The sequence below is a fragment of the Bos mutus genome, chromosome 19 (genome assembly GCF_027580195.1).
Source record: "Bos mutus isolate GX-2022 chromosome 19, NWIPB_WYAK_1.1, whole genome shotgun sequence".
Lineage (NCBI taxonomy): Eukaryota > Metazoa > Chordata > Mammalia > Artiodactyla > Bovidae > Bos > Bos mutus.
The window spans coordinates 31,075,731-31,103,693 of NC_091635.1; the positions used below are offsets into that span (position 1 = coordinate 31,075,731).

Below are 27,963 nucleotides of genomic sequence, written 5' to 3' on the forward strand. Positions count from 1 at the left end.
TTATTTTAGATTGGGGAGCAGCAAGGCAAAGGCACAGAGGCAAGAAAAATCCAGGTGCATGTGGACCACCAAGAGCTCAGGGAGGCAGAGTGGTAGGGGGCAGGGAGTGGGGTGCTGGGGAAATACCACGGGGGGCGGTGGGTCATCTCAGAAGAGGCCTGGCCTCTGCCCGGATATAGCATTGCCCATAAGTGAATCCTTACTGTATCCTGGCTGAGGGCTTCAGTCTACGAGGGAATCCTGCTTGAAGGGGGCAGCCTTTGGTCCAAACTGATTCCCCGATGTCCACTAAGAGGACATTTTGGCCATGATGGCGCATGTGCTTGGAGACGGTTCAGGCCCAGGGACCCTCCCAGCTTTAAACACTGGTGACAGCCCCTGAGAGCGCTACCCCCCCCCCAAGAAATTAACAATAGTCTCTCAGTGTTACTGTCACAGCCTCTCATGGACACTATTCTGTGGGGGGTTCCATAGGGAGGGGCTCTGGGGAAGGTGGAAAGGAGCATCTGCTGACAGAGGGCTGTTTCCCTGCCTCGGAGCGCATGCCGTATGTGCCCAGAGGAAAGGAAGGCCCAGGGCAGGGCTCCAGCCCGGATCCAGAGTGCGTGTGTTGAGGAGTTGGGAGGAAACCCGATGCATTTGTTACCTGGTTTCAGCCTCTGAGGAGATTGAGACCCAGCAGTTCCTGCCTTGGAGGGTCCAGCTAGGGGGAAGGCAGGAGGTAGTGGGTGAGCAGGTAGAACAGACCGACAATGCCAGCCAGCCCCGTGAGGACCCCGAGCCGCAGTGGCAGGTACTCCAGGGAGTGCTCCAGCTCCGCGTGCAGGAGGACCACCTGGCGTTTGGTGACGCTCCACTCGCCCGAGTTGTCTAGAACGTGGCGGGCCATGCGGGCCTTGTCCTTCAGGGGCAGCTGGGCCTTGATCCGGGCCTCCGCGTCCTCACGGCTCAGGTTGTTCCGCCGCATCAGCCGGGCCAGCTGCGTGTCTCGGTCACTATGGACCAGGCAGAAGGGCTGCTCAGGCACTGCAGGCTCTGGACTTCCTCCTCCCTTGTTACAGGGGTGGGCAGCCCTGGAAGCTCGGGCTTCCCCCCACCTCACCCCACTTTTCATGAGCACCCTAGCACCGCTGTGGGCTACCTAAGCCCCTTAGTATAAATGGGGAGGGGAAAGAGGGGCAGCAGCTGTTTTCTGCCATCTAGGGTCTCTCTGCTTGGCTACCAGGCCTGAGATTCCTTGGTTTTAAGATGGGAGGATTTGGTCACCTGGAATCAGCGACATCCTGCATCCTTGGATGGATGACCTTTACTGAAAGGCCTGGGTCTGCAAGCTAAATGTGTCCTGCAGTTCCCCTGGGGACCAGGGCCTGCGGCATAAAAATCAGCTTCCTGGGCTTCCACAAAGAGCCCTCTCCTCTTCTCCCCACACCCACCCCGGCACATTCAGAGCACAAGGACTGTGCTGAGACGGTGGCCGCTGGGCTGGAGGGCATGGAAGAAGAGAGATGCCCCAACATACTTCCAACAGGAGCAAGGACTTGAGAACTGGATCCCCTTAGCCCTTGGGACAGGACTGAGCACTGCACAGTAGGCCAAGCAGCACCCAGTCTCCCAGTTCCAGAGAAAATACAAAGAATGCCTCTCTTGCCCGCTCTGATGTTACTGCCTGGTCCTTCCTCAGCAAGCTCCCTGTCCTGCTTTGGCTACACAGGCACCGTCCAGCTGTCCTCTGGAGCAAGGTCATCTCTACCAGCCCCCTAGCTCTCTGACTGCCTAAGCCCCTAGATGGGAACAAGGGGGTAAAAGGCTGCAGCAGCTGTTTTCTGCCGTCTGGGGGTATCTCTGCTTTGCCACTGGGCCAGAGTTTTTCCAGTTATAGGATGGGAAGATCTGATGACTACAATTTAGTCCCTTTAGTCTACTTGTGGCCTAGACCTGAGGACCTCCTGGGATGTCAAGACAGAAAGGACAGATATAACCTGAACACTAGCCAATTCCAAAGTCACTGAGGACCGAACGTGACAGAAAGTCATTTCTGGCTGACCAATCAAGGAAGACCTTGTATAAAGATGGCGTTTGTACTGGCCTTGAAAAGTTGGTAGGACTTCTGACTTCCTTTGTTAGGAGGATAGCATGCTGTCAAGGTCATGGGGCCAGTTCCCACCAGGCTGAGAACAAGGACTATATGCAATCCTTGTCAGGGACTCTGCAGATCTGTGGCTGGGAAAGTCTGGCTGAGAGAATGGAGACGGCTTGGGGCCACAAGTGAGCATTCATCCTTTAGAGGGTGAGGCTGAGACCAGTGGGCCTCCCGGGATGTGAAGGCAGAACTCGCCGACGGCCCTGCCTGGAGCTCAGCAGGAGTCCCATGTGGTTAGTTTAAGGACTGATGTTGTTTGGGGTAAGTGAATTTTTGCCCAAACATTTACCCAACAATTGGCAAGCTCCTCAAAAAAGTGAATAATCACATTTTGGTATAATCACACTTTGGTAAATCCCCCATATTAGCTCAAATGCCCAAGGGGTAGTTTGCCAGTTAAAGGAGTCCATGTGGGGATGGACTTATTTTTGTTGAGTGTAGATTCCTTTTATGAAAGACAGATAATCTTTCATTTATCTCCTGGATACTCTCAAGAGTCATACAACCACATATGATAACAGCGGGGGATGTATGGTACCTGGGACGCTGGGAAGGCTCTGGCCAGTGAGTGGGGCTGGAGGATCTCCTGGGAAGCTGGCAAATCCACAAAGCCCCATCTATCTGCCAGGAGCCACAGCTGTCTCTTGGCAAAAGGAAAGCATGGGAGGAGGAAGGTGGGAAACGCAGGCCTGAGTCACCTGGTGACTGCAGATGCAGCCAGGTCCTAATTTGTTTACTCAGGACAAAGAACCTGCCTGCAAAGCAGGAGACCTGGGTTCAATCCCTGAGTCGGGAATATCCCCTGGAAGAGGGAATGGAAACCCACTCCAGGATTCTTGCCTGTAAAATTCCATGGACAGAGGAGCCTGGCAGGGTACAGTCCATGGAATCAGTCAGACACGACTGAGCGACTAACACTTTCACTTAAACATGATACTCCGAGGTGGGTTTTTTTTTTTTTTCTGATCCCTTGGTACAAAGTTTGGAATTATATTAAAACTTCAAGGCAAAGAGAACTGTTTTCATGGAGTCTGCTTGGCCTCAGTTGACAGTCTTTCCCAAACAGGGAACAAAGAAGCCAGAGAGGCTACAGGTTTACACGGGTAGACACAGGCCAGCGAGGGAGAGACGAGGAGGCCTGAGTCCCTGCTCCAGCGGGGGAGAGAAGAGGAGGCCTGAGTCCCTGCTCCAGGCTCAGTAGATTCAGGCTGCCTTTAAATGACAGCCCAGGGCTAGGAGCTGGGAGGGCAAGTGATGCTGGGGGCGCTGAGCACTCCAGGCCCTGCCTCCGGTGTTCCAGGAGCCTCCCCTGCATTAGTCTCTTGAGAAACACCCTGTGCCCAAAATACCTGCAGAGCCAAGGGCCCACCTCTGTGTCTGCTGTATCTGTGGGTGGCATCCCGGAAGTTTCTGGAAGGCAGAGACACCCTGAAGCCTCATCTACACTCACACCCCACTGGGACTATGACTCATTTTCTCTGACAGTTTGATCCTCTTGTTTGCCAAACCTGGATGCCGGTCTGCTCCACATCCTGAGGGATTCTGAGAACAAAGCACCTTCTTTAGCTGAGTTCTGACAGCTCCCTCTCTGCAACTTTCAGTTCATACATATTGCCAGTGGGTGACCCTAGACAAATTCTGTAACTCCTGCCTTGAGTTTCCCATACCCAAGAAATATCAACTCCTGTCCTGACTACCTTATGTTGAGAGGTAAATTGATGTGGGAGCTGTCTGGAAAGTTGAGAAGCGTTACAGGAGGGAAAAGGAAACCACTGAATAAGAACATGGTCCCCCAGGGCAGGGCCCAGCATCTGGGCTGAAATGCCTCCAAGAACCAGCAGGGGGAGCCCTTCCCAAGCACTAGAGAGACACCTGGGGGCCATCACTTCCCCCATCCACCCCAGGCATATCTGGGCCTGGCTCTATAGAGGTCAGTTTCTACAGGCTCAGGGCACTGCTACCCAAACCCCCTGGGCCTCCTGGTCACCACGTGGGGAAAGGGTAAAATGCGATGGGCCGTTTCACAGGTACGCGCCTTACCCGGGGGGTGCTCCTTTCCAGCCTCGGTGGGGCCAGGCCATGCCACACACTCACCAGTATACCACCACGGTGTGCTTCATGTACTTGAGCAGTTTCTTGGTCTCAAAAAGCAGGGGGATGTCCAGAATCACGTAGCGGTATCCTGGGGAGAGGCCAGGAAATGCACAAACTCAATTCTATAAGCACACACAGGACTACATGCTCAGTGTGGGAATGAGCCAAAACCACTGTCCCCCACCATCAGGAGCTCCCCAGCAGAGTGGGGAGACCTTCTAAGGAAAGGCATAACCTGAATGCTCCTGCTAAGTCGTTTCAGTCGTGTCTGACTCTGTGCAACCCCATAGACAGCAGCCCACCAGGCTCCCCCGTCCCTGGGATTCTCCACGCAAGAATACTGGAGTGGGTTGCCATTTCCTTCTCCAATAACCTGAATGCTAGCTGGTTCCAATGCCACTCAGGACAAAATGTTGCAGAAAGTCATTTTGGGGTGGATGATCCAGGAAGACCTTATAGAAAGGATGGCATTTGTAGTGGCCTTGAAAAGCAGGTAGGACCTCTGAGATTTGAAAATGAGGTGGGCAGAGGTGAGGGTTCCAGGAATGGGAGCGGCTCTGGCTGAAGTGGAGGCCTGGAGCAGAATGAGGCGAGGCTGACAAAGCGGTCACAAAGGGTTGAGTCCCCTGATCTGAAACCCAAAGAGTTGCCATTTCTGAACAGGGGAGATGACACAGCCGAATTATAGGAGACTGGAGAGAGTTTCTGGGAGTAGCTGGGTCCTTTCTGCCCTATTTCACCCACCTTTCCTCAAAAAAAGAGGAAAAGGGGCTTCCCTGGTGGCTCAGTGGTAAAGAACCCGCCTGCCAATGCAGGGGACATGGGCTTGATTCCTGGTCCCAGAAGATCCCACTTGCCAAGGGGCAACTAAGCCAGTATGCCACGACTACTGACCGCAGGCTCTGGAATGTAAGAGCTACAACTACTGAAGCCCGCGCACCCTAGAGGCTGTGCTCTCCAGCAAGAGAAGCCACCACAGTGGGAAGCCTGAACACCGCAACTAGAGAGTAACCCCCACTTGCCACAACTAGAGAAAGCCCAGTGCAAGCAGCAACGAAGACCCAGCACAGCCAAAAATAAATTAATTAAATTAAAAAAAGAGGTTCTCCACCCAGGAGACAGGTCCAAGCCTGGCTCCCTGCTGAAAAGTCCTGCGACGCTATCTATAGATTCTCCCAAAAAACTCATACGTGGGCAGCAGGAGCCGCCCCAAAGGAAAGAGGCTGCTTCGTGGCATCAGAGGTAGAGCTCCAGCCAGGGAGTACATGTACTGGTCTGGAGGTGGTGGGGTGGTTATGACTAATACTATAGAACCAACTCCCGCAGGGTAAAAGACGCTGTCTAGCCCGCCTACTATTGCGTTGGCCAAAAGGTTCGTTCGGGTTTTCCTGCAACATCCGATGAAAAAGCCTGAATGAACTTTCTGGCCAACCCAATACAAGCCAAGGCCAGTCAAGGGGGCGGCACCCTCACCCATTGAGCAGACACGTCCCTGAGCTTCTCACCCAGAAACGCTTTGGGCTCCTAGTTCTCGACACCAGTGACCACTGTATAAGTGTCAACAAGCTGGCATGGGTCCAGGAGCAGTGAGAAAGGGCTGGGCGCTGGCTCTGGCCCAGAGACGCCTGCCTGGCTTGGACGATGCCCCACTGCGAACACTTCCAACCACACGTGGTACCATCCCAGGGGCGTCACAGGGCAGCTGTGCTCCAGGTGGTACAGGGGACGCGGTGACCCAAGCCTCTGGGTTTCCTGTTCCTCAGGGCTCGATGCTCAGGAAGCCCAAGAGACGCCTTCAGGTAAAGCCAGGGTTGAGGGAACGGGCTTTGGGACGTGCCTTGGTGTGCGGCCCCTGCTGTCTCACTTCGGCCTCATTACCAAGCCTCGCCTATGTCGGTGGTTGAAAGGATGACCCACCTCACAGGAAGATGGTTAAGGACTACGAGAGCAAAAGTCTGTAAACCACTCAGCTCCCCGTCACCCAGACCCTCACTTGAGGCTCCACAGATGACGGTTGCTATTACTACCATTACCAGTGCTCCTGGAGGAAGGAGGCCGGCAGCGCGGGCTCCCCGCTCCTCCCCAGCCCAGAGCAGGAGCCGAGTCCAGATCCTCCCGGGCCTTTTATCTCCCTTTTCTGCTCCACTCCCATCCCTTTCTCTCCCGTCACTGTCCTTTCTCCTCGGCCCCTCTCGGGAGCTTGCGGCCAGCTCTTTGGTTCGCTGGCAAAGGGCTATTCAGCTGTCACATCGCTCCTGCTTGATAAGCTCTGCAAACCATCCTGACTCTATTAAGACATCCGTCTGCCTACGCGGAGACCTCCCAACAGCTGGTGATCTTATCTGACGTTTGATTATACCAACTCTGACAGTTGTATTTGTTATACTCATCAGGGGAAAACTGGGACTGAGGAAGCCACAGCTGTCATCCCCATTTTTCACCTTATCGAGCTGAAAAGAGCTTCCTGGCTTTTATTTAAGTGGTGGTGGTTGGGGAGAGGGGAGGCTGGGTAGATGACACAGTGGGAGAACTTTGGAGCAGGTGACATTATCTGATGTGTAATTTTATGAGGGGAGAGCTGCTGCCACCCTGAAGCCCTGAAGACATACATACTCACGCCTGGCCTGGGAGAGATCTCGAAAGGGCAGGAATGAAAGGCAGAAGGCCCCACTCCCGGTTGAGGGACGGGCAGGGCGGTGGGGGGGGGAGCAGTGCAGGGGAGGACAGAAGGGGTCCTGGCACAGACACAAGAGGCAGGACAAAGGCAGCAAGAGTCCAGAGACTCTCCTTGAGGGAGACGGTGGGGAAAGAGGCCTGCAACAAGGAGATGGGGAGCAAAAGCTGGTCTGGCAGGGAGGACATCCAGACCAGTTCCTGCCCGGCCAGGGCTCAGGGGCAGGGAAGGGAGTATCAATGTCCAGGCTGTCTGTCAATTCATCCCTTTCCTTCTGTAGGGAGGTACTGGCCAGGGCGGTGGGGTCAGGGGAAGGTCCCCACTCTGTACATGAGAACCTGATGCATGAGAGAATTTGGCCATGATCACAGTGCAAAAGCCTGGAAAAAAACACGAAGGCTCCTCATAGCCTCCAGGAAGCAAAGTCTCAGCCTCGTGACTGGTGACTGACGGCAGACAAGCAGGCAGGCCTTCAACTCAGAGCCTGGGCTGGAGGCTCCAAGTCCCAGAGGCTGGCAGGCAGCTCTGCAGGGCCCTGGGCCAGCCTGTCGCCTGATCCCAAGCCAGGTTCTGGGCTCTCCCCCTTCTCCCGGGGGCTGACCCCATCCTGGACAGTAATGATCAGGCCACCCCTACCCCATGCCGCCCTGAAGAACAGTGCTTGGAATGCAGTGTATGGCTTGGGAAAAAGGCTGCCACAGACCCTGCTTTACAAATATGCTCCCCTCCTTTAGACCTGCCTCATCACTTGTCTGGCCCCGCACATGCCCGGCTAGCTCTCTCCACTGAGGCCCAGCCCTGAAGGATTATCCTCCACTGGAATTCACCCCTGCCAGCCCTGGCCATGCTGGAGCCTCCTACCTTCCACCCTGCAAACTTACTCCCCCAGGCAGCTCAACCAGCACCAACTCTGACCACGGTTTACATTTGCTTGGTGACCCACAGTCATGGTGTGGACTCTTAGTCCCTAAGAACTTTCGAGATGGTATTATTAGCTTCACTTTGCGGAGGAGGAAACAGGCAGAGGGGTGGGCTCACTCTGACAGTCATGCAGCTGGAAACCATGAGGGCTGGGACTTAAACTCTGGTCTTACGACTACATTATTCGTCAAGTATTATATTCCCTGAAGCTTCCCTGGTGGCTCCTCGGGAAAGAATCCACCTGCAGTGTAGGAGATGCTGGTTTGATCCCTTTGTCAGGAAGATCCCCTGGAGAAGGAAATGGCAACCTGCTCCAGCATTCTTGCCTACAGGTTTCCATGGACAGAGGAGCCTTGTGGGCTACAATCCATGGGGTCACAAGAGTCACACAAGACTTAGCAACTAAACCACGACAACAACATCATTATTACTCCCACCCCTATGAGAAAAATCAGCTTCCTGGAGTTCAGGGCTCAAAAGCCTCAAGCACCTCTTCTCGTTAAACTGTCCACTCCCTTAAGAGTTGAGGAACATCACTTCATCTTTCTGGGGCTGGTACCCGGCTACACAGGGGATGCCAATGAGCAGAGTGAATTTGACAGCCTGCATGAAAACTGGTTCCTCCCTCCATGGACAATCTCTGCACAGAAGGGTTTGAGCCTGGAGGAACCGGCTCTGCCCTGCCTGGTCCCAGGTCCAGGACTTACCCCGAAGGAAGTACTTGAAGGTCTCTTTCATCATTTCCTTGCAGATCTCAGGATGGGTGATGCTGTTGAGCAGGTGCCGCCGGTCGGGCTGGTTAAAGATCAGGTCGCCCAGGACCTTGCGATCGATGTCGCCGTTCTCCAGCAGGACCTCGGTGCCAAAGGCCTCCACGATGCGCCGGTGGGCCGGGTATCCCGGCTGGACAACTGGGGCAGGAAGAGGAACCTGGGTCATTCTCTGGAGCCTCCAGGCCAACAAGGACACTCCCAGGGGCTACAGGCAAAATGATGGGGCAACCCAGGGGTGCTTCTTTCAGCTGGAGCAAAGACAAAATGAGGGAGACTTCCTTGATGGTCCAGTGGTTGAGATCCACCTGCCAATGCAGGGGACGTGGGTTCGATCCTTGGTTCGGGAAGATCCCATGTGCCGAGGGAGCCACTAAGCCCACATGCCGTAACTACTGAGCCCGTGTGTCTAGAGTCTGTGCTCCACAACAAGAGAAGCACCACACTCAGAAGCCTGTGCACCGCAACCAGAAAGCAGCCTTCTTTCGCTGCAACTAGAGAAAAGCCTGTGCAGCAATGAAGACCAAGTGTAGCCAGAAATAAATAAGTAATGTTTTAAAAATCAGAGGAGGGAAAGCAGTTAGGGAGGGGACCAGAGTACACAGAATCCCTCGTGTTGGTCATGGGGTGAGGGGAGGGGGAGGGAAGAGTGAGCAGAAGAGGGGGCCACAGGGGCTGGGAGCAGGAGGCCAGGCTGATGGGAAAGGCCTGTGAAAAGGTGAGGCCTGATGGAAGGAAGGAAGCAGAGAGGAGCTGCAAGGTACAGCTGTGCCCACAACTCACTGTGCCGGGCAATGATGTCCACATCGATCACCGCACAACCCAGCTGCTGGAACACCTGGATCACTGAGCTCTTGCCTGAAGCGATGCCCCCTGTCAGGCCCACCAGGAACATCTTCCCAGGAAGGAGGGAGGTCGGTGAGACCAAGAACCAGGAGTCTGGAGTCACAGGGGCCAAGCTCCCCAGTGGTGAGGGTCCTCCACAGGAACGCCGGAAGGACCTGCCCATGGGACAGAGCAGGCCTGGTCAGTGTGGGGCCAAGAGGCTGAGGGAAGGTGAAGCAAAGGCAGGCAAAGCAAGGCAGACACAGCCTGGCCAGGCAGTGCCACGGCTTGAGCTTCAGGGGCTCTGGATCCACCTGAGACAGAAAACTCTTTACCGGGAGGCCTCCGGTATTTTAAAAACATTCACAAAGAAGGCAAACTAACACTATGTAAATTTAGCCATCAAAACGCTGAGCAGGAAGAGCAAGGTCAAGTGCTGTTAAGCAGACAGAGCTTTCTGGAGGCGGCGATACCCCACTGAGGGCAAACTTCCCACAGGAAGGGGACAGCTGTCCCTCTGGGGTGAACCCCAGCCTCCGCTTCCTCGTCTGGACAAGAGGCTCACAAGAGGAAACGGCCTGCCCGTGTGCCCTAGCGCTAGAACTGGGACAGCCTGGGCAGCTGGTCGGAACTGAGAGGAATAATCCCAACTCCTCATCGAAGAAGTGACCGAGGTAAGGAGCCCAGCCGCAGGCAGGCTGGGTGGCCACTTAGCCCAAAGTTTGGAGAAGGATGGAGCATGCCAAGAATAATGAGGAAAGGATGACAGGCTTGGCAGGGAGACAGCCTTAAACCTGGCGTCGCGACTTGCGGCTTCAGACCGAGAAGTTGCAATACAGCCCAGAGGCTAGAAGCATGTATCCCTTCAAATTCAGCTCCTCCACTTACATGCCATGCAATCCAGGGCAAGTCACTTGCCTCTGGGAACCTGAGTTTTCTCATCCATAAAATGGGGTAAAATGGGGACGACAGAACCTGCCTCCTAAGGCCGTTGTGCAGAAACTCTGCAGACTGACTGAGAAAATGCATCTGTAGCCCTTAGCGCACTACCACTCACATGGTAAATAACCAGGAATGGAGGTGAGGGTGCTGGTGCAGGGTGGACGCTGGGGGTTATGCTCTTGTGGCAAGGCACGGAAAGGAAAAAAGACTTTCATGAAATTAGGTCTCCATTCCTGCAACTGCAGACTCTCACCATAGATTTTAAGCTATGTTGCATTTTCAGTAAACATGGTTACCATGTCCTGGACTTTGATCCCAAGCTGGGAGAAATTAGATCAAAGGCCAGGTCTCTCTCATCCTTCCTTCAGAAGTGTCAAAGGAAGCATTTCCAGGACCTTGAAATCTGTCACAGGACTTTTTTTTTTTTTTGGTTAAACAGCAGACTTACTGTCCTGATTACACTTTGCTTGAGCTTATATTCCAGTAGTCATGTACGAATGTGAGAGTTGGACCATAAAGAAGGCTGAGTGCCAAAGAATTGATGCTTTCAAACTGTGGTGCTAGAGAAGACTCTTGTGAGTCCCTTGGACAGCAAGGAGATCAAACCAGTCAATCCTAAAGGAAATCAACCCTAAAATACTCATTGGAAGGACTGATGCTAAAGTTGAAGCTCCAATACTTTGGCCACCCGACACGAACAGCTAACTCACTGGAACAGACCCTGATGCTGGGAAGGACTGAGGGCAAAAGGAGAAGAGGGAGGCAGAGGATGAGATGGTTGGATGGCATCACTGATTCAACAGACATGAACTTGGGCAAACTCCAGGATGGTGAGGGACAGGGAGACCTGGCGTGCTGCAGTCCAGGGGGTCACAAAGAGTCAGACACGACTGAGCTACTGAACAACAATACTGAAATGAGCCTGCCTCTCCTGAGGACACACCAGTGATGGGGAGGCAGCCGCTTGGATGTGGGCAGGCTGGCTGGGTGGCTCGGGGTGACACCAACCTAGAAGCTGAAATCTGCCCGGGCTCATTCTCATTCAGGGAAGCCTGGGATGGAGACAGGAAAATATCCACCAGTCACCATCCAAACGTAGTTCTGACTAAATTATTAAACCGTTTACAAAGACTGCTCCTCAATCTCTGAGACTGGAGTTGCCCTCAGGTAGGTTTCCCCACAGCTTACAAAAGAGGAGTTAAGGGTTCAGCTGTGAAAGAATTTGTTTTTGGTCCACTCAGCTGATGCTTTGAAATGGAACACCCAACAGCGGCATTCTTCATCCCAATGGTCTCCTATTGTCCCTAAAGCCCTGGGTCTGCTCTTCTGCTGAAGACACACCTGGAGGCACAGAGTGGGGCCGGAGAACTGGCCTCAGCTGAAGGAAAGGACGGGGCCTGCTTCTCCGCAGGGGCCTGACACCTCATCAGTGAGAGCAAGCCGCTGCCACCTGGTCAACCGAGTGTTCTGAGTTGGGTAAGGGAGCCTGGAAGACCACGTGGCTGAGCAGACCTCACCTCCTGCCTGCACACAGGACAGGACCCTTCTGGAGACCTACTGCACCAGGTCTCAGGGGAGAGGGGTGGAGGCACCCAGGGAGTTCTGCTGTGTCCCAGGGCTTGGGACGGGCTATTTGTTTATGATGGTATAGACTGAGAACCAGAGAAGAGGGGACTTGCCCAGGATCACAACTAAAAGCAGAGCCTGGATGGAAATCAGGGCTCCTAACTCTGTGTCCAGACCTCTGCCTTCATGTACTCAGAGAATGGGAAATTAACTTACATTTAAATTCAGACGAAATAAGGAGGGTGCGTCTGTCTACAGGGGCCGAAGAAAAATGATTTCTTAATGATCACACTGGTTTCCCTCTGCAGAACAGGGGGCCGAGTCTAAGGCATGACCACCAGGGCGCAGGCTCAGTGTCTGCCCCTGGCTCCTGGGGTAACCTAGTGAGGATCCCCCCTTCTTGGGGCCCTGGCTGACAATCTGTAGAAACAGACTCACAGTGGCTTGGCCTCCGCTGGGAGAGGCGAGGGGATGGAGGCGTGCATGCCCTGGGAGGCTGTGAGCCCCTGGCTTAAAGACAAATACCAGCTGTTCCAGTCCCATAAGCCCCTCCATAGCTTGCTCCCTCACAAACCGCTGACTGAGCCCCTCTGGGCTTTGCAGCAACCAAAGTGAAACCCAGGTCTTGCCCCTCAGGAAAGCTTGGTGAGACAGTAACAAATGAAACCAGCCAAGAAGAGAACACTGACAGGTGACAGAAAGCTGTCACATGGTACCCACCTTGGGGCTGGGGAGTGCCGTTCTGCCCCCAGGGGCCGCCCGGACCCTCAAGGCTCAGCAAGGAGGAAAGGTTTAGGTTCCAAGCTGCCTGGAAGTCAGGCCCCTGGTCCCACCCAGACCTCCCCCATAGCTCTGCCCCAGGCACCTACAGGAGCGGTGACTACCTCTGACATCCTCTTCTGGTGTGGCTCAAAATTCATCACTCTGTAGAATCCGCTCCAGTTCCCCTCACGGCACTGCCATCCTAAAGCTGGCTGTGATCTGAATCCCCTGTGAAACTTTAGAAAAAGTGTAGAAGAAACCCAGCGTCCACCCTAGGCCCCTCTCTCTGAATCTAGGGCGCAAACCCGCGTCCCAGCCAATCAGACACCAGAACCCCGGTAAAAATGGAAGGCCGTGGACTGGAGTTGAGAGGCCTGGTCCCAGCCTCTGCACTCTGCCAGAAAACTAGCTGTGATTTTGGGAAGCCTCCTCGGCAGCCTGGCCCAAGGGGGGAAGTGCTCCGAAGAGAGAAACAGCGGAGCTCCAAACACCTGGCCCCGTCTGCTCCTCTGTCTCCACACCTGTAAACATGGGGCTGGACTTCCAGCAGGAACAGCAGCAGCCCCGGGGTAGGCTGTGAGTCACGCTGGTGTGTCCTTCCTCCCCTCCTGTGGTCCAGCGAACTTCCCAGGGTGACCAAGGAATGACAGGCCCACTGGTGGCCGGCCGTCTCCCTCCTCAGCACCCAAAGCTGTTCAGAGCGTTGGCTGAGCTGGAGAAGGAAGGACAACACCAGGGCCCACAGCGACAAAGAGAAGCCAGTGAGTGGGAGCTGGATTCCAGAACTGATTCCGGGCCTGGGATCCCGGAGGGGGTGAGGGGAGCCACATCCAGTCTTTTCTTGTCCCTCTGTCTCCACATCAATGGGAGGCAGCAGGGAGTAAAGAAAGGGTAAGGACTGGGATTGGGGGAGGTCTTCAGCCCTGTTAGGTGACGACAGAATTCTGTTGTGCTCCACTACTGCTGGGCTCCTTGGTTTTAACCTCTTGGGCCCCCATGGTCTGGAGATGACAAAGAAAATACATTTGGGGAAGGTTGATCTCCCTTGGAATCTCCCCTGGCAGGGTTTCTTAGGGAACAATGAGTGGACTGCTTCACGGGCCTCCAGACGGCCCCGTGCCATCTGGGGAATTCTCAGTCCACCATGCCCACCCTGCTAACCTAAGCCACCGCACCCTAGACCCCTGCAGGAGCCCGTGACCTGGCAACCCCTCCCCCCAGTCCCTGCCTCACTTCTCTCAAGGCAGCCAGGCTCGTGGCTTAACGTGAACATCTGCTCCTGTCATTCCCGTCTAAAATCTTCGATGTATTTCTCCTCCTCCTCGACTTCGGAGGTCTCTGGGTCCTGTGATACCTCTCACTGTCCACCCCCGCTCCCATCCCCTCCGTCACTCCTCGTCCGCACCTGTGCTCGTCACATGTGCCTGCTGCCTGTCCCTGAACACGCAGGCTCTTTCCTACCTCGGAGCCTCCACGTCTGTGGTTCCCCTGTCCGCCACCCTCACCTCCTGGCTGACTCCTCAAGTCATCCCTTCAGCCAGTCAGGCACCAGGCACTGTTGAGAACAAGGGCGCCTGCCCCCACGGAGCTCACACTCCACTGAAGGAGGCAGTTGGGGAGATATAGAAACAGAAAGGTCACAATATGTGAAGCAGTGCTAAGTGGGGGAGGGGGTCAGGAAGGACGGGGGTCCTCGCTTTAACTGAGGGACCAGAGCGGTCACTCTGAGTCAGGACCTGACAGCAGCAGGGAGCAGGTCACCTCTTAGTACAGCCTCGTGCCCCTCTTAATCCACACTGGGCCCCTCACACCTCTCACCACTTCCTTTTCTCTTCTTCCCTTGTGCCCACCCGGCTTTGTACTTCTGTTTGCATGATGATGATTAGATAAAATAAGCTCCACAAGGCCACAAGCTGTGTCCAGCGCTTGGACCTTTTGTCCCTAGCATCTAGTCCAGGGTCCAGGGTCTGTCACTCACCAGGTGAGCGATATTGGTCACCTTATTTAACCTTCCTTTGAGTTATTTAACCCTCATCTGTAAAATGGAGCTAAGGAGCCCTACTCTTGGTTGCCATGAAAAGTAAATGAATTAATATATGTAAAGTGCTTAGAACAGTACTTAGCACCCACGGAGCTCTCAACCAAAGCTCCCTTTTCATTTGGATAGTGTTTGATGATCATCGTAGAATGAATAACAGAACAACTCCATGAGCAGGGAAGGGGACCGGAAATACTTGGGGTCACATTCTCCCTTCATCGGCACAGGGGAGGCTCCCAGCATGCTCCTCTATCCATGAGAACACACTGCTCACTGCTAGTAAATCCCTCCTGGAGAAAAGTGGAGACAAACAGAACCCCCGGCGGCTTCAAGCAGAGTAAGGGACTGATATGTGAATGGACACTCTCTGCTCCCTCAGGAGAGCTCAGGGCTTGGTTGGGAGCGAGTTCTCTTGTTCTGCGTCTCCCAAGCAACAGCCCCACACCTGCCGGCTGGGGCCAGGAGACTGCTCCCTCATTAACTTCCAGCCTCCTTCCTCCTCTGCAGCCTCTCAGGATTTCACCCTGGGCCGGCCTGACCGGCCACGAGTCTTTCCTTTGAATTACTTTCCAAAGCGGGTGTATCCACTTTGCTCCAATGATCAATATAATCATTCATGAAAACGAGTTGTTCCCTACCTTGGGACCCAATTACTTTCTTGTGGAACCAGAGGTTGCAAAAATATATTGTTTTCCAGTTAACTAGTAAGTGCTATTTTTATCTACGCTTCCCCTCCTGATCTTTCATTATCGGTGAGAGGCTGCTGTTTAAGCCTGAGTCCAAGTTCTCCTCATCCGCTGGACCCATATTACACCAGCACCTCCTCCTCCGGGTTGCCAGGAGCTGGAGGGAGTCCCCAGAGCAGGTGTGGCGCTCAGCCTGCCTCTCCCTCTGCCCTGCCACCACCAAGGGAAGGCAGGTCTTTCTTCTACAGCCCCCTCCAGGCACACACCACTGCTCCAGGGAGGTTTTATGGGTGGACAGGGAGGTTGTTGGAGAAGGCAATGGCACCCCACTCCAGTACTCTTGCCTGGAAAATCCCATAGATGGAGGAGCTGGGTAGGCTGCAGTCCATGGGGTCGCTAAGAGTCGCACACGGCTGAGCGACTTCCCTTTCATTTTTCACTTTCATGCATTGGAGAAGGAAATGGCAACCCACTCCAGTGTTCTTGCCTGAAGAATCCCAGGACGGCAGAGCCTGGTGGGCTGCCATCTGTGGGGTCACACAGAGTCGGATACGACTGAAGTGACTTAGCAGCAGCAGCCCCAGCAGGGAGGTTGTTTGGACTGGACAACTATGCTAGTGCCACACAGAAAAATGATCACAGGGAAGGCCAAACCCCAGGGGCTGTGAAGTCAAGGGCCTCGGCTGGGATGGCAGCCACGTGGCCTTGGGCAATATTCTCCAGCGCTGTGGGCTTCTGTGTCCTTACATATAAAATGGGATTAATAATGACTACTTGGGACTTTCCTGGTAGTCCAGCGGTTAAGACTCCAAGCTCCCAATGCAGGGGACCTGGGTTCAATCCCTGAGGGGGAGCTAGGATTCTGAATGCTGCATGGCCCAGTCAATAATAACTACGCACAGGGGTTTCATCAGGGCTGAATGAGGTACATATGCCACCATCGCCTCATCTTTCCTAACTCCACGTGTGACACGTCTGTGGTGGCGGTCTACTCCTTTCCCTGAAGGGCACCTCTGTCCTTTCAGCTGCTCAACCCCAAACCCTGAGCATCCTTCCAGTTCCTCTCTCACAATCTTCATCCAACCCACCTGCCCCCTGCCAGCTCTACCTCCCAGACACGCCTGGTTCCCCCCAGCCCCGCGTCTGGCTCCCAGGTCACTGCAGTGAGTGATCTGCTGCCGCCTTTGCGCCCTGACAGTCTGCTGGTCACACAGCAGCTAGTGTGATCCTAAGTCAGATCACATCACCTCTCCGTCTCAGAGTTCCTGTGTGTCTCCGGAGAGACTCAGCTCCAGCCTCTCTGGGCACCTCCTCCCACTCCTCCCATCAAATGAGACTCTCCAGTCATCTTGGCCCCTTGATACCCCTTGACTGTGTTGGGCACCTCCCACTTCGGGCCTGTGGACATGCTGGCTGTTCCTTCCACATGCAGGACCCTTTTCCCAAAGGTCACAAGACCCCTTTCCCCTTCTCTGTCCCACTGCTACCCAATTAGACTGTCCTGAATATATAAAGTAGCATCCCTCTGTTTCCCTCATGTTCCACTTTTCTTCACTGTGCTTATTATTATCACCCCTCAAATATGTCTACGTGATTATTTGATGTAATGTGCCTCTCCCCCTAGAATCCGAGCACTATTGTATTTAAGGTGCTTAAAACAGGGCCCAATAAGTAGAAGGGCCTCAAAAAGCATCTATTGAATACACAAAGTGTTAGTACAGACTGTAGCCCTCCAGGCTCCTCTGGCCACGGAATTCTCCAGGCAAGAATATTGACGTGGGTAGCCATTCCCTTCTCCACAGGATTTTCTCGACCCAGGGATCGAACTCTGATCTCCTGCATTTTGGGTATTTTTTACCATCCGAGCCACCAGGGAAGCCCCTGAATACATGAAGCACACAGCTAAATGTCCAGCTCATGGGTAAGCAGGGTTAGGGTTAGTTGCTCATTCTGAGGCAGGAGGCAGATGCCCCTACCCCCACCCCCCAGGGTAAAAAAAAAATGGAGATTCATTCTCTATTGACCAAAAAACTCCAAGACGTTAATAGCAGGACAATTAAGGGAGGAGGCTGGACCCTGCAGAGACCACATATTTCTCATTCCTGAAGTCAGGAGACCTCCCTGAACACACGTGGGCCGAAAAGGTTCCTAGGAGGCCAAAGGGGAATCATGTCAAGGGATGATCTACCCAGATGCTTTTTCGGTAGGATCCATCTTGGCTAAAAGATGCGTACGCCCACATGGAAGGATCTTAAGATATAACGAATATGGACCGTGAACCAGGCAAATCATAATGACTGGCCAAAGGAAATAGGGAAGAAATACCCCATAAAAGTAATTCAAACTACCACGAAGGCGAGACTCAACAACTCAGGGACCCTCCCTTTGAGTCTGCCCCGTGTGTCTAGCCACACGTACTGTACTCTTTCCTCCTAATAAATACTTTACTTGCTTCACTACTTTCCATCTTTGTGGAAATTCTTTTCTGCAGAGCTGAAGGGCCAGGGCCCTTGTCACTTACCACTGGTCTAGTGGCTAGGATCCAGTGCTTTCACTGCCGCGACCCAGCCTCAACCTCTGCTTGGGAATCCAAGCCCCACTCCAAAGCCACTGCAGGCTGAGGTCACATGAGATCAATTCTAGCAAATATACAGGGATACATACATGAATTAAAAGAAAACATTCCACTCAGCTTATTAAGAGAAGCATTTCAAATAAGAGTTAGGTTTAACAATGATTAAAACTAGTTGTTTTGGTCAGTTTTGTACTTTACAATTTTGGAACTCAGTCTAAAAGAAAATGTTTAACAGTATGACAACACAATTTTCAAAAATGTTTTAGTTTTTATAAGTATTTTTGTAGCAGAGCAGAACAACAAACCAAAGACTTTCAAGTATAAAACTGATTTGACTAGAAAAAGAAATTCTGCGGAGGAAATTAAGTGGAAATAGGAGTTTAAGGAGGAAAAAGTAACATGTAAAATTTCAACTGTTCAATAAAAGCTGGTTCATGTAATCTTTTGCAAGGATGAGGGAACATCAAATCACTATGGTATTTAGATTCCTTTGCAGACTTAAGTGCCTTGACAGTTTCATTTTTAAGATGTCAATATTTACAATTAACCAGAAATCACGGTCTTTGCAACTATTGAAACTTTCAGAGAAAAATTTAAGCAACCTAAAAATGTGAAGAGTGGGTAGTTTTCAAAAGGAAGCTGAGCTCAATGGCTACTGCTGGCCTGCCTTCAGTCGTAAAGGCACAGGAACCAAATGAGGTTCTGAGCCCTTTGAACACGCTTCCCATAGGGACAGATTCAGACCTTGCTCAAGAGACAGAAGAGGAATTGGGGGGAATTTAGGGCCCTCGTAAGGGAAAACTACCCCAACCGGACTGTCCACTTCCTATCTCTATTATGTTACCGTGTCCCCAGGCTTGTCTGCACCCTGCCAAATCCATCTGATTTACTTAGGCAAATCTGCACTCCCGGCCCCAAAGAAAACACATTTCAAAGCTTTCCATTTCCTCAACTTTAAAACTAGGACTCAATTTCAAGGTTCATTCGGGTGAAAATTTCCCCATAACTAAGAGACAGAAAATTTTTTGCAAACTTCGTAAACAAACTCAGCGCCAGAGGCGCCAACGCCTCCATTTGGGGAGCGGGGAGAGGGGAGAGAAGTAGGCTGCCCTTTTCATCAACGCAAGAGTTGGGAACTCCACGCCATCAATGTTTCACGTGAGCAAACAAGAGTCGGAGCGGTACCCACAGTCACACAACTGGAAATGGCAGAGGCTGGATTCAAAAATCAAACAAATCTGACCACAAAAGTCTGAAGTGCAGGGGGTGGTTATTTAGTCTCTAAGTCGGGTCGACTCTTGCGGCTCCATTGACTGTAGCTGCCAGACTCCTCTGTCCATGGAATTCTCCAAGCAAGAACCCTGGAGTGGGTTGCCATTTCCTTCTCCAGGGGAGCTTCCCATCCCAGGGATCGAACCCGGGTCTCCTGAACTCTGCAGGCAGATTCTTTACCGAGTGAGCTACGAGGGAAGCGGCTTTGGCCTAAACCTTGGTTTAAATTCACTATTTCCACTGCTTTCTAGTTGTAAACCTGTTTCCACAGCTCTAAAACATCACCTTACTTAGTAGGGTTGTTGTCAAGGCAATGAGCCACGGAGGTAAAAGCGTTTGACCAAGAGCTGCTACATAGTATGTGCTCAATAAACTGTAACCGAGGCTCAAAAGAAAGGCGCGTATTCTACGCCAGCCCAGCACCGCTACTGCGCCGAGAATACGGCGCCTGGACACAATGCCTCCAGGCTGGACGAAGCCCTTCAAGCGCGGGAGCCTGAACGCCAGAGTAGACAAAGCGGCCCCAGGGGCCGCAAACCGGCCAGCCCCCTAACCCGGGTCCGGCCGCTCCCACTTGCCCATGCGGCGCGCTACGTACCCTGGGACTCTGACCCGGCTTGGCCGCCGCCGCTCGCCCAATCTCAGAGGCGCTTACTGGGTGGCTCTCTGAAGACAGGCGGGGCCTCGGGAGCGCGCGCACGTGGACCGGACGTCCGGCCAGCTGAAGGTGGGCGGGGCCGGCGACTGGGGGCGGGACCCGGAAGGCGCCCCTCCCTAGCGTGCTGGGCAGGTGGGGATCGCAGGATTATTCTGCTCTGGGCGCTAAAACATTCCCAAGCTGGAAGAAACCCGGGGCGGGCGGGGCCTAGCTTCAAGTTCAGGACTGGCCACCACTAGCTGTGCAGCCTCTGGCAATGGTTAACAATAGCCATGGTAGTGGCTACTGCCAAGTCTTAACAGCACTCTGTAAGCATTCTCCTTGAATCTTCACAGTCCTTGAGGTAGATACCATTACCATCCCCATTTTTTAATTATTTTGGCCTGGCTGGGCAGCTTGTGGGATCTTAGTTCCCCGACCAGTGATTAAACTCCACCCTCATCAGTGAAACTGCAGAATCCTAACCACTGGACTTGTTGCAGGAAGGGGAACCCCTTCCAGGGTCTGAAACTGGGCTCTTGTCTAACACTTGGAAATGAATTGTCCGAGGAGACACATGTGGTGACAAACCAAGAGATTTTATTGGGAAAGGGCTCCCAGCCGGAGAGCAGCAGAGTAAAGGAACCCAGGAGAACTGCTCTGCCACGTGGCTCGCAGTCTCTGGTTTCATGGTGATGGGATTGTGCTGTCTTTAGCCAATCATTCTGACTCAGAAGTCCTTCCTGGTGGTGGACACCTTGTTCAGCCAAGATGGATGCCAGTGAGAAGGATTCCAGGAGGTGGTCAGACATGTGGTGTCTCCTTTGGACCTTTCCGGAACTCTTCTAGTTGATGATGGCTTATTAGTTCTGTGTTCCTTACCTGGACTGTCTATCGTAAAACAACTCACGCAAATGGTTACTATGGTACCTGGCCAGGGTGGGCTGTTTCAGTCAGTGTGCTTCCCCTAACAGACTGCTAGGGAATTCCCAGAAACTGACATTTTAAAAAATATATATTTATTTACTTGGCTGTGTAGGGTCTTAGTTTTGGCACGTGTTATCCTTTGTTGTGGCACATAGCATAGATTCTCTAGCTGTGGTATGCAGGCTCAGTAGTTGTAGAAGCTGACATATAAAGGTTAATCCGTTTACCATGAATATTGGCTATGGAGCTCATTCTATGCTTACAACCCTAGCCAAGTCACTTAGCCTCTCTGCTCTTTCGAAATGCAAATATTGGCTACTGTGCTGCTTGTTGAAAGAATTGAAAATACATAAAAGCACCTAAGGGTGCTCCACATATAGTTCAGTTCAGTTCAGTCGCTCAGTCGTGTCCGACTCTGTGACCCGATGGATTGCAGCACGCCAGGCTTCCCTGTCCATCACCAACTCCCAAAGCCTACTCAAACTCATGTCCATTGAGTCGGTGATGCCATCCAACCATCTCATTCTTTGTCATCCCCTTCTCCCGCCTTCAATTTCCCCCCAGCATCAGGGTCTTTTCAAATGAGTAGGTGGTCCTTAACTCAGACCCTGCCTCCACCTCCCTCTTCCTAAACTGTCCCTCTGCTTTCAGCGGCAAGGCAGGAAGCTTGTCTTCACCGCTACTGTGCTCAGCGCCTGGCCCAGGGTCCAGCATACAAGGGATCCAATAGATTGAAGGAGGAAGTAACCCAACATCTTTCTCTGATCACTCCAGTCCCTGAAACCTTTCTTCTTGAGGTCGGAAGCACTGACTGACATCACCCAATGAATAGGATTGCATCTCATGATCAAAGGGGCCATTTGGTCCAAACACCTGTTCAGTGTTTGAATCTCCTCCACATCATTTCTGCTTACTTTACTTGGACAAGTCCAGTGTCGGTGAATGCACTGTCTTTCCAGACAGCTTCATGATGTCTCTGAAATTCAATCCTGGCCGTTTTTCCTTAGGTAACATCTCTTCTATTCCACAGGGTCATATTAAAACAATTCTAATTCCTATTCTATAGAGCTAATGGCCCAGTCCTCTTCCTGGACTATACAACTTTCAGATAACCTCACTATGTGGTTCTCAATCTCTTGCCTACTTCTGTCACGTCAGAAGGATACCCAGATGCCCCCCACCCCCATCCCCATCAGTAACAATGACTGACCACGGCAGTGATAGAAATAAGATGCCTTCGCCTCCCCCAGGGTATCAGGCTATTCCGAGGGGCATATTGTTAGGCAATCCCTTCAAGATAATCCTTTTCCCCTCCGGATTCTGCCTTACAGTATTGTGAGCTAGCGATGTACAAGTGGGGGCTCTAATTAGCCATCTTTGTGGTCCAATCTGCCAACAGCAGCTGCATCTCTGCTCTGGGGTGATCCTGGAGGCTGAAGGGCAGCTTCAGGGGCTTCAACCCAGGAACTTCCTCTGAACTGAAGCTCTGTCTTTGCAGTTTTGAGGTGATGTCATCAAGGACTTTTTCAGCTCAAACACATACGCTCTGTTATTTTGGATGGCAGTTACTTTGAGCTGGCTTGGACTGCGTACACAATCTTACTTCATCCTGATAATGACCTATATCTCAGTCACCCCTGTGTCCTTAGCATCTACCATGACGCCCAGACCACAGAGCTACTTTAAGTTGTTTGGTGCCCTCCGAGTCCAGTAGAGATGACTCCTTTGACTCCTAGGTCTTTGACTCAGTTCTTAAAATTAAACTTACTTTCCGTATATTTATTTTAAATAAATATTAATATGCAATTAACTTTATACTATCCCTCACAAATATCATTAATATTTATTCTTTATTAAATAGCTTAAAAGAAAAAAAAAGACTTCCCAGCTGGGAGATAAAGTCCAAACTCTGAAGATGAGCCTGAAACTCAAGGCTTTCTATGACCTGGCCCCTGATCACTCCTCCAAACATATGTTCTACCATATGTCTTACCATATGTTCCCCCTTGGGAAAGGCAAAGGAAGAAGGCAATTTAGTTACTGCACTAGACTTTGCATGAAAACAACAGGTTCAAGTCCAAGCTCATCCTTAGCAGCAGTGAAACACTGGACAAATCATTGAACTTCTGTTCTTCTCATCGTAAAACAAGAATTATAGCAGCCCTGTTTACTGCACAGAGTCAAAGAAAACAACTGATGGTAGGGATCAAACGAGACAGTAGCGTGTGAGCTCATTTTGTGAGTAATAAAGTGCTTTATGCACATGAGTGGTCACCATACCATGTGCTCCTGCCTCTGCCCCTTGTCTGCGTTTCCACATCCTGAAGCACTTGTCACTTCTTTCTCACTATTCACTCATTTATCCAGTCATACATTAATTAATCCAACAAATATTAATTGAGGGCTTGGACTTCCCTGTGGCTCAGTAGTAAAGAATCCCCCTGCAATGCAGGGGACATGGGTTGGATCCCTGAGTTGGGAAAGATCCCCTGGAGTAGGAAATGGCAACCCACTTCAGTATTCTTGCCTGGGAAATCCCATGGACAGAGGAGTCTGGCGGGCAATAATCCATGGAGTTGAAAAAGAATCGGACATGACTTGTTAAACAAGAACAAAAAACAATAGTGTGCTGGCCCAAATGATAAAAAAGTGAGGAAAACCCAACCTGTTCTGTCTTCATAGAACACAGGGTCTTGGGGTGGGTGGGGGGAAATGGTTGCAAATTGAACAACCACACAAACTAAAGTAAAACTGCAGAGAGACTTCTCTGGTGGTTCGGGGGCTAAGACTTGGTGCTTTCAATGCAGGGGGCCTGGGTTCAATCCCTGGTCAGGGAACTAGATCCCTTGTGCCACAACTAAGAGTTTGCGTGCAGCAACTAAAACCTGGTGCAGCCAAATAAATAATTTTTAAAATTAATAAACTTAAAAACTGCAGCTGTGACTCCAGCTCAGGAGTGGGTCCAAAGGGCCCCCCAAAATGATCATGATGGGGGAGTCCAGGGCTTAAGTTGCATCCAAGGCCTGGTTTGAGTCCTGCTTTCTCTAGGAAGCTTTTTCTAACCACCCTGGCCCAGAGGTCTGCAGTGCCTGCCCCACCCCCATCTTTAGTTAACTTATCTATCCAGTTCATTTAATCATACCCAGTCAGGCCTTGTTATTTTGGTATCAAGTGTGCCTGGTTTTCCCGATTTCACTGGAAGTGCCTTCTGGGCAGGGAATGCCTGGCACTCTTTTAAATCCCACAGCACCAAGCAGAAGGCTGAGCCCACTGTGGTCCAGGGACCTGGTTTATCAGGGACTGTCACATGGAAAAAGGATGCCCTTTCTGAGCGTGAGTTCTAGGGGGGGACAGGGAGCTACCAAAGACCATCTCTCCAGCCCCTATTTCACAATCGAGCCCACTAGCCCTGTTTTTCAGAGGAGAAAAGCTCTTTCCTAGGAAAGCCAGGATGTTGCCCAGTATGATCTTTCTCCAACAAAAATTGCATCATCTTTCTCCCCAGTTAAAATCCTTCCATGTCTCACACTCTTCAGGGTAAAGTCCAAACTCTTCAGTATGGCAGCTGCATCCCTTCCCAGTCTGACTTCTGGCTGCCTCTCTGGTCTCAACTTCCAAAATGCTCCTCACACTCCAAGCTGGCCACATCATTCTCCTTTGTGATACCTCCAAAGCAGCCACTTTCATTCCTTCTGCCTAGGATGTCCACCCAGTCTGTCTGCTTCTGCTACCAAAACTCAGCTCAGCCGTCTTCTCCAGAACCCCATTCCCCAGGTTAAGGATTCCACCTCTAGGCTCCTGCTACATCCTGTGGCCACCCCTCAACTCTTTTCTGCACTGTGTTCTGTCAGACCAGACACCTTCCAACTGATGGAGGGACCGAGGGAGGGGACTGTGTTGGTCCATCCCTAATTGTCTACCTTCTGCCCCAGAGCCCAACACATCAGGACATGAGTGTTCCAAGCCACTGGCTAAATGAATCATAAAGGTGACCTGGCTTATGCCTTCCTAGGCCCATCTGAAGAAAGGGATCTCTGATCTGCTGGGAGCACAGCAATGACCTTGATCTGTGATGGACATCATGAGAAAGGTTGTTTTTTGATCACCAGGAGTGATGCTGACTTTCTGGGAGGGGAAAACACTTTACTGCTCTGTGTGCACTGTCTCAGATGAGGACACTGAGGCTCAGAAAGGATAAGTGAGTTGCCTAAGTGACTTGGTGGGTCACAGGCAGAGCTAGGACTTAGAAGCCAGGGAGTTAGAATCTGGAACCTACTCTTAATGACTATATTCTCTTGTCTCCAGTAATAATCGAGAAGGAATAATGGAGGTATGAACACTAGGAGTAAATTCCAGAATCTGCAGAGGTTTACAGGCACATCCTTCAGCTATCCTTTGGGGCCTGCTGTACCTTGCTCACTTGTATGAGGCTCTTGCCAGAATGGGTGGGTAGGAAGAGCCAGCCAAGCTAGATGGGAAAACTGTGCCACTGAAGTGTGTTGAGGAGCTCAGAAAGCTGGGACCAAAGAAAAAAAGGAACAAGACTTAATTGAAAAATATGTAAAAACTATCTAGAATTACACAGGATTATATGCTTTTTTTTTTTCATTTTTAAAATTATTTATTTTTGGCTGTGCTAGGTCTTTGTTGCAGAGCTCAGGCTTCTCACTGCAGTGGCTTCTCTTGTTGCAGAGCACAGGTTCTAGACCGCTCAGGCTTCAGTAGTTGTGGCACACAGGCTTAGTTACTTAGACATTCAAGTAAGCTCAGGCATTGAAGTCACATGTGGCAAAATTCAGTCATTAAATGGACATTAAAAAAAAAAAAGGTGTTGGGGACTTCTCTCGTGCTCCAGTGGCTAAGACTCAGCACTCCCAATGCAGGGGGACTGGGTTTGATCCCTGGTCAGGGAACTAGATCCCACATGCTTCAACTAAGAGCCAGTACAACCAAATAAATAAAAAAAAAAAAGATATTTCTTAAATAAAATAATAAACATAAAGTTTTTAAAAAGGTGTTGAGAATTCCCTGGTGGTCCAGAGGTTAGGACTTGGTGCTTTCACTGCCAGGGTTAGGTTCAGTCCCTGGCTGGGGAACTAGGAGTCTATAAGCCACCACGTGGCATGGCCGAAAAAAAGAAAAAAACAAACGAAGTGTCACATATACTCAATTTTTTTTTTTTTAATTTTTTTTAAAAACGTAAAAATTTAAATTTTTACTATAGAGAAATCAGGAATCCTACGAAATCTAAGATTTTAGAAGATTCTAACTTGGATTCCAGAACCTTGGACTCATACTTGCATTCTGAGCTTGGTCACCTTAGTCACATTGCTTGCCTATCTACCAGAAAAGCTCTCCACTGAGCCAAAACTGCTTGGTTTGCAGTAAAATACCATGCAGGGTGTCTTACTTAAGCTTTAGATTGCAAGAATGGCAAGGGGCCAGACACCAGCACCATCATCCTCCATAATCACTCTTCATGAGCTCCATTTCATTAGCCTTCATTCAGCCTCCGCAAATCTGTAGGAAAAGAAAATACAGGGCTGGGAATTAGAATACCAGAAATGAGTTCTGGTCCGAGGTCTGCAACTAGGTATCGCTGTTTGTTTGTTTTTTTTTTTTTTTTAATTTTTCCAAGCACAGTTTTCTTCAAGCCTCCTTCACAAAGCCACATGAGCTATTATAACTGAAATACTTAGAAAAGTTAAATCCATCTAACACATGTAAGGCTTTATTATCTTCTCTGACCGCCTCCTTTTGCCTGCATTGCATATAAAGCATCCTGCTGACCACAGTCTTGGCCCCAGAGAGACAAGAAAGGGTAACAGTTTTCAGGCTGAGCAGGAGTCTTTGCCTTCCAAAGTCAAATATAAATGATTGTGGGTTACCTGCTACTTCGGATAATATTATTAACACTTCTGCTCTTGCCACTGGTATAAGATCAAGCATTGACTATATTTAGCTCTCTTTTGTTTTGCTTCCCTGAGTCAGAAGGGAAATACTTCTTCTCACTCTATTCCTCTTCCCACTCTGAGAGTATCCCAAAGGCAAGATCATTTCCCTTTTTGGCTGGATCATTTCATGCAGCTCTCTGATAAGAACTTGTCCTTCCCTCAACACCCACATAACCCAAGCTGAATGGAAAATCTCTAGGAATGGTAAGCATGTCTTTGGGCTCTGCCTCAACACTCCGGTGTGATTACTCAACCACAGGGGTGAGACCCAAAGGACTGGAGCATTCAGTCAAGGCTAAAAATAGCTTAAGATGTCAAAATTACCTTCTAATAACTGATTTACTTGGGTAGATGTATGAGGTATTGGGACTTTAGTGGTAAAGAATTTGGAAGAGTTTAAGTCATATCCATATGCGTATACTTCTCGCCTCCCCCCCACTCCACCCCCGCCACTTAGCTATTAGATTGTCCAATTTACCCACCAGTTTTGGGTCCAAGTTTCTTGTCTGTGAAAAACGGGAGTAGTGCCCACCTTCTAGACTTGTTGAGAAGATGGCAGTAAGTAATGAGTAATTGTGGAGGGCTGCTGCGGAGAATGAAAGGGACTCTGTGTGGGGAAGAGCTTCAGGCCAAGAAGGGCTAAGGCCTGACAGAGCAGTCAGATGTCATTGGTCAGGACCAATGCTCCGCACATCACAATCCACCGCCTTTCATGAGGCCTCGATCTACCAACGACCACGGGCCACCCAGAATCCTGAGCGAGTAAAGGCGGCCAGGAGCCAGCCAACCTGGCTTCTTGCAGAAGGGCACTCCAAGAAAATCCTATGCATTTGGGCTTCCAGTGGGTCGCAGCCGCAGGCCTCAAGGCCTCTTACTTACCTGAGAATGGTAACGGTCCTTAACGGCAGCCAATAACGGCTCAGAGCCGGCAGAGGTCAAATCTAGGATTTTGGAGCCCACGCCCAAAACCCTAAACTGCATCGAACTACAACTCCCAGCATGCGAAGCGACCGCCCGGGTGGCGGAGCGTGGGCCTCGACAACCCCGGGCCCTTCATTCCTCCCGCGCGGCCGAGCTCCCAGAACTTCCGGATAGTGCTGGCTCCCCACCCACGACTGCCTCCTCTCTAGATTTCTGGGTATTGTAGTCCATCTTGTTCCGGTTTCCCGGGAATAACCTG

General features: G+C 51.3%; 1 protein-coding gene across 4 annotated transcripts; it reads right to left on the reverse strand.

Annotated features, from left to right (window-relative positions):
- DCAKD (dephospho-CoA kinase domain containing) lies at positions 1-27,885 on the reverse strand. Of its 4 annotated transcripts, none has more exons than XM_014480647.2 (6): positions 27,663-27,885; positions 26,240-26,349; positions 9,383-9,600; positions 8,537-8,740; positions 4,235-4,322; positions 1-995 (listed from the first exon to the last, which is right to left on the reverse strand). In XM_014480647.2, exons 3-6 carry the CDS (start codon positions 9,492-9,494, stop codon positions 704-706), a joined length of 696 nt encoding a protein of 231 aa, XP_014336133.1. In that variant the 5' UTR covers positions 9,495-9,600; positions 26,240-26,349; positions 27,663-27,885; the 3' UTR covers positions 1-703. The 4 variants fall into 4 exon arrangements, with proteins under 4 accessions (XP_014336133.1, XP_070246075.1, XP_014336132.1 ...); XM_070389974.1 differs by lacking the exon at positions 27,663-27,885 and adding an exon at positions 27,266-27,508; XM_014480646.2 differs by lacking the exons at positions 26,240-26,349; positions 27,663-27,885 and adding an exon at positions 19,864-19,992.
- Positions 27,886-27,963: the final 78 nt, after the last annotated feature.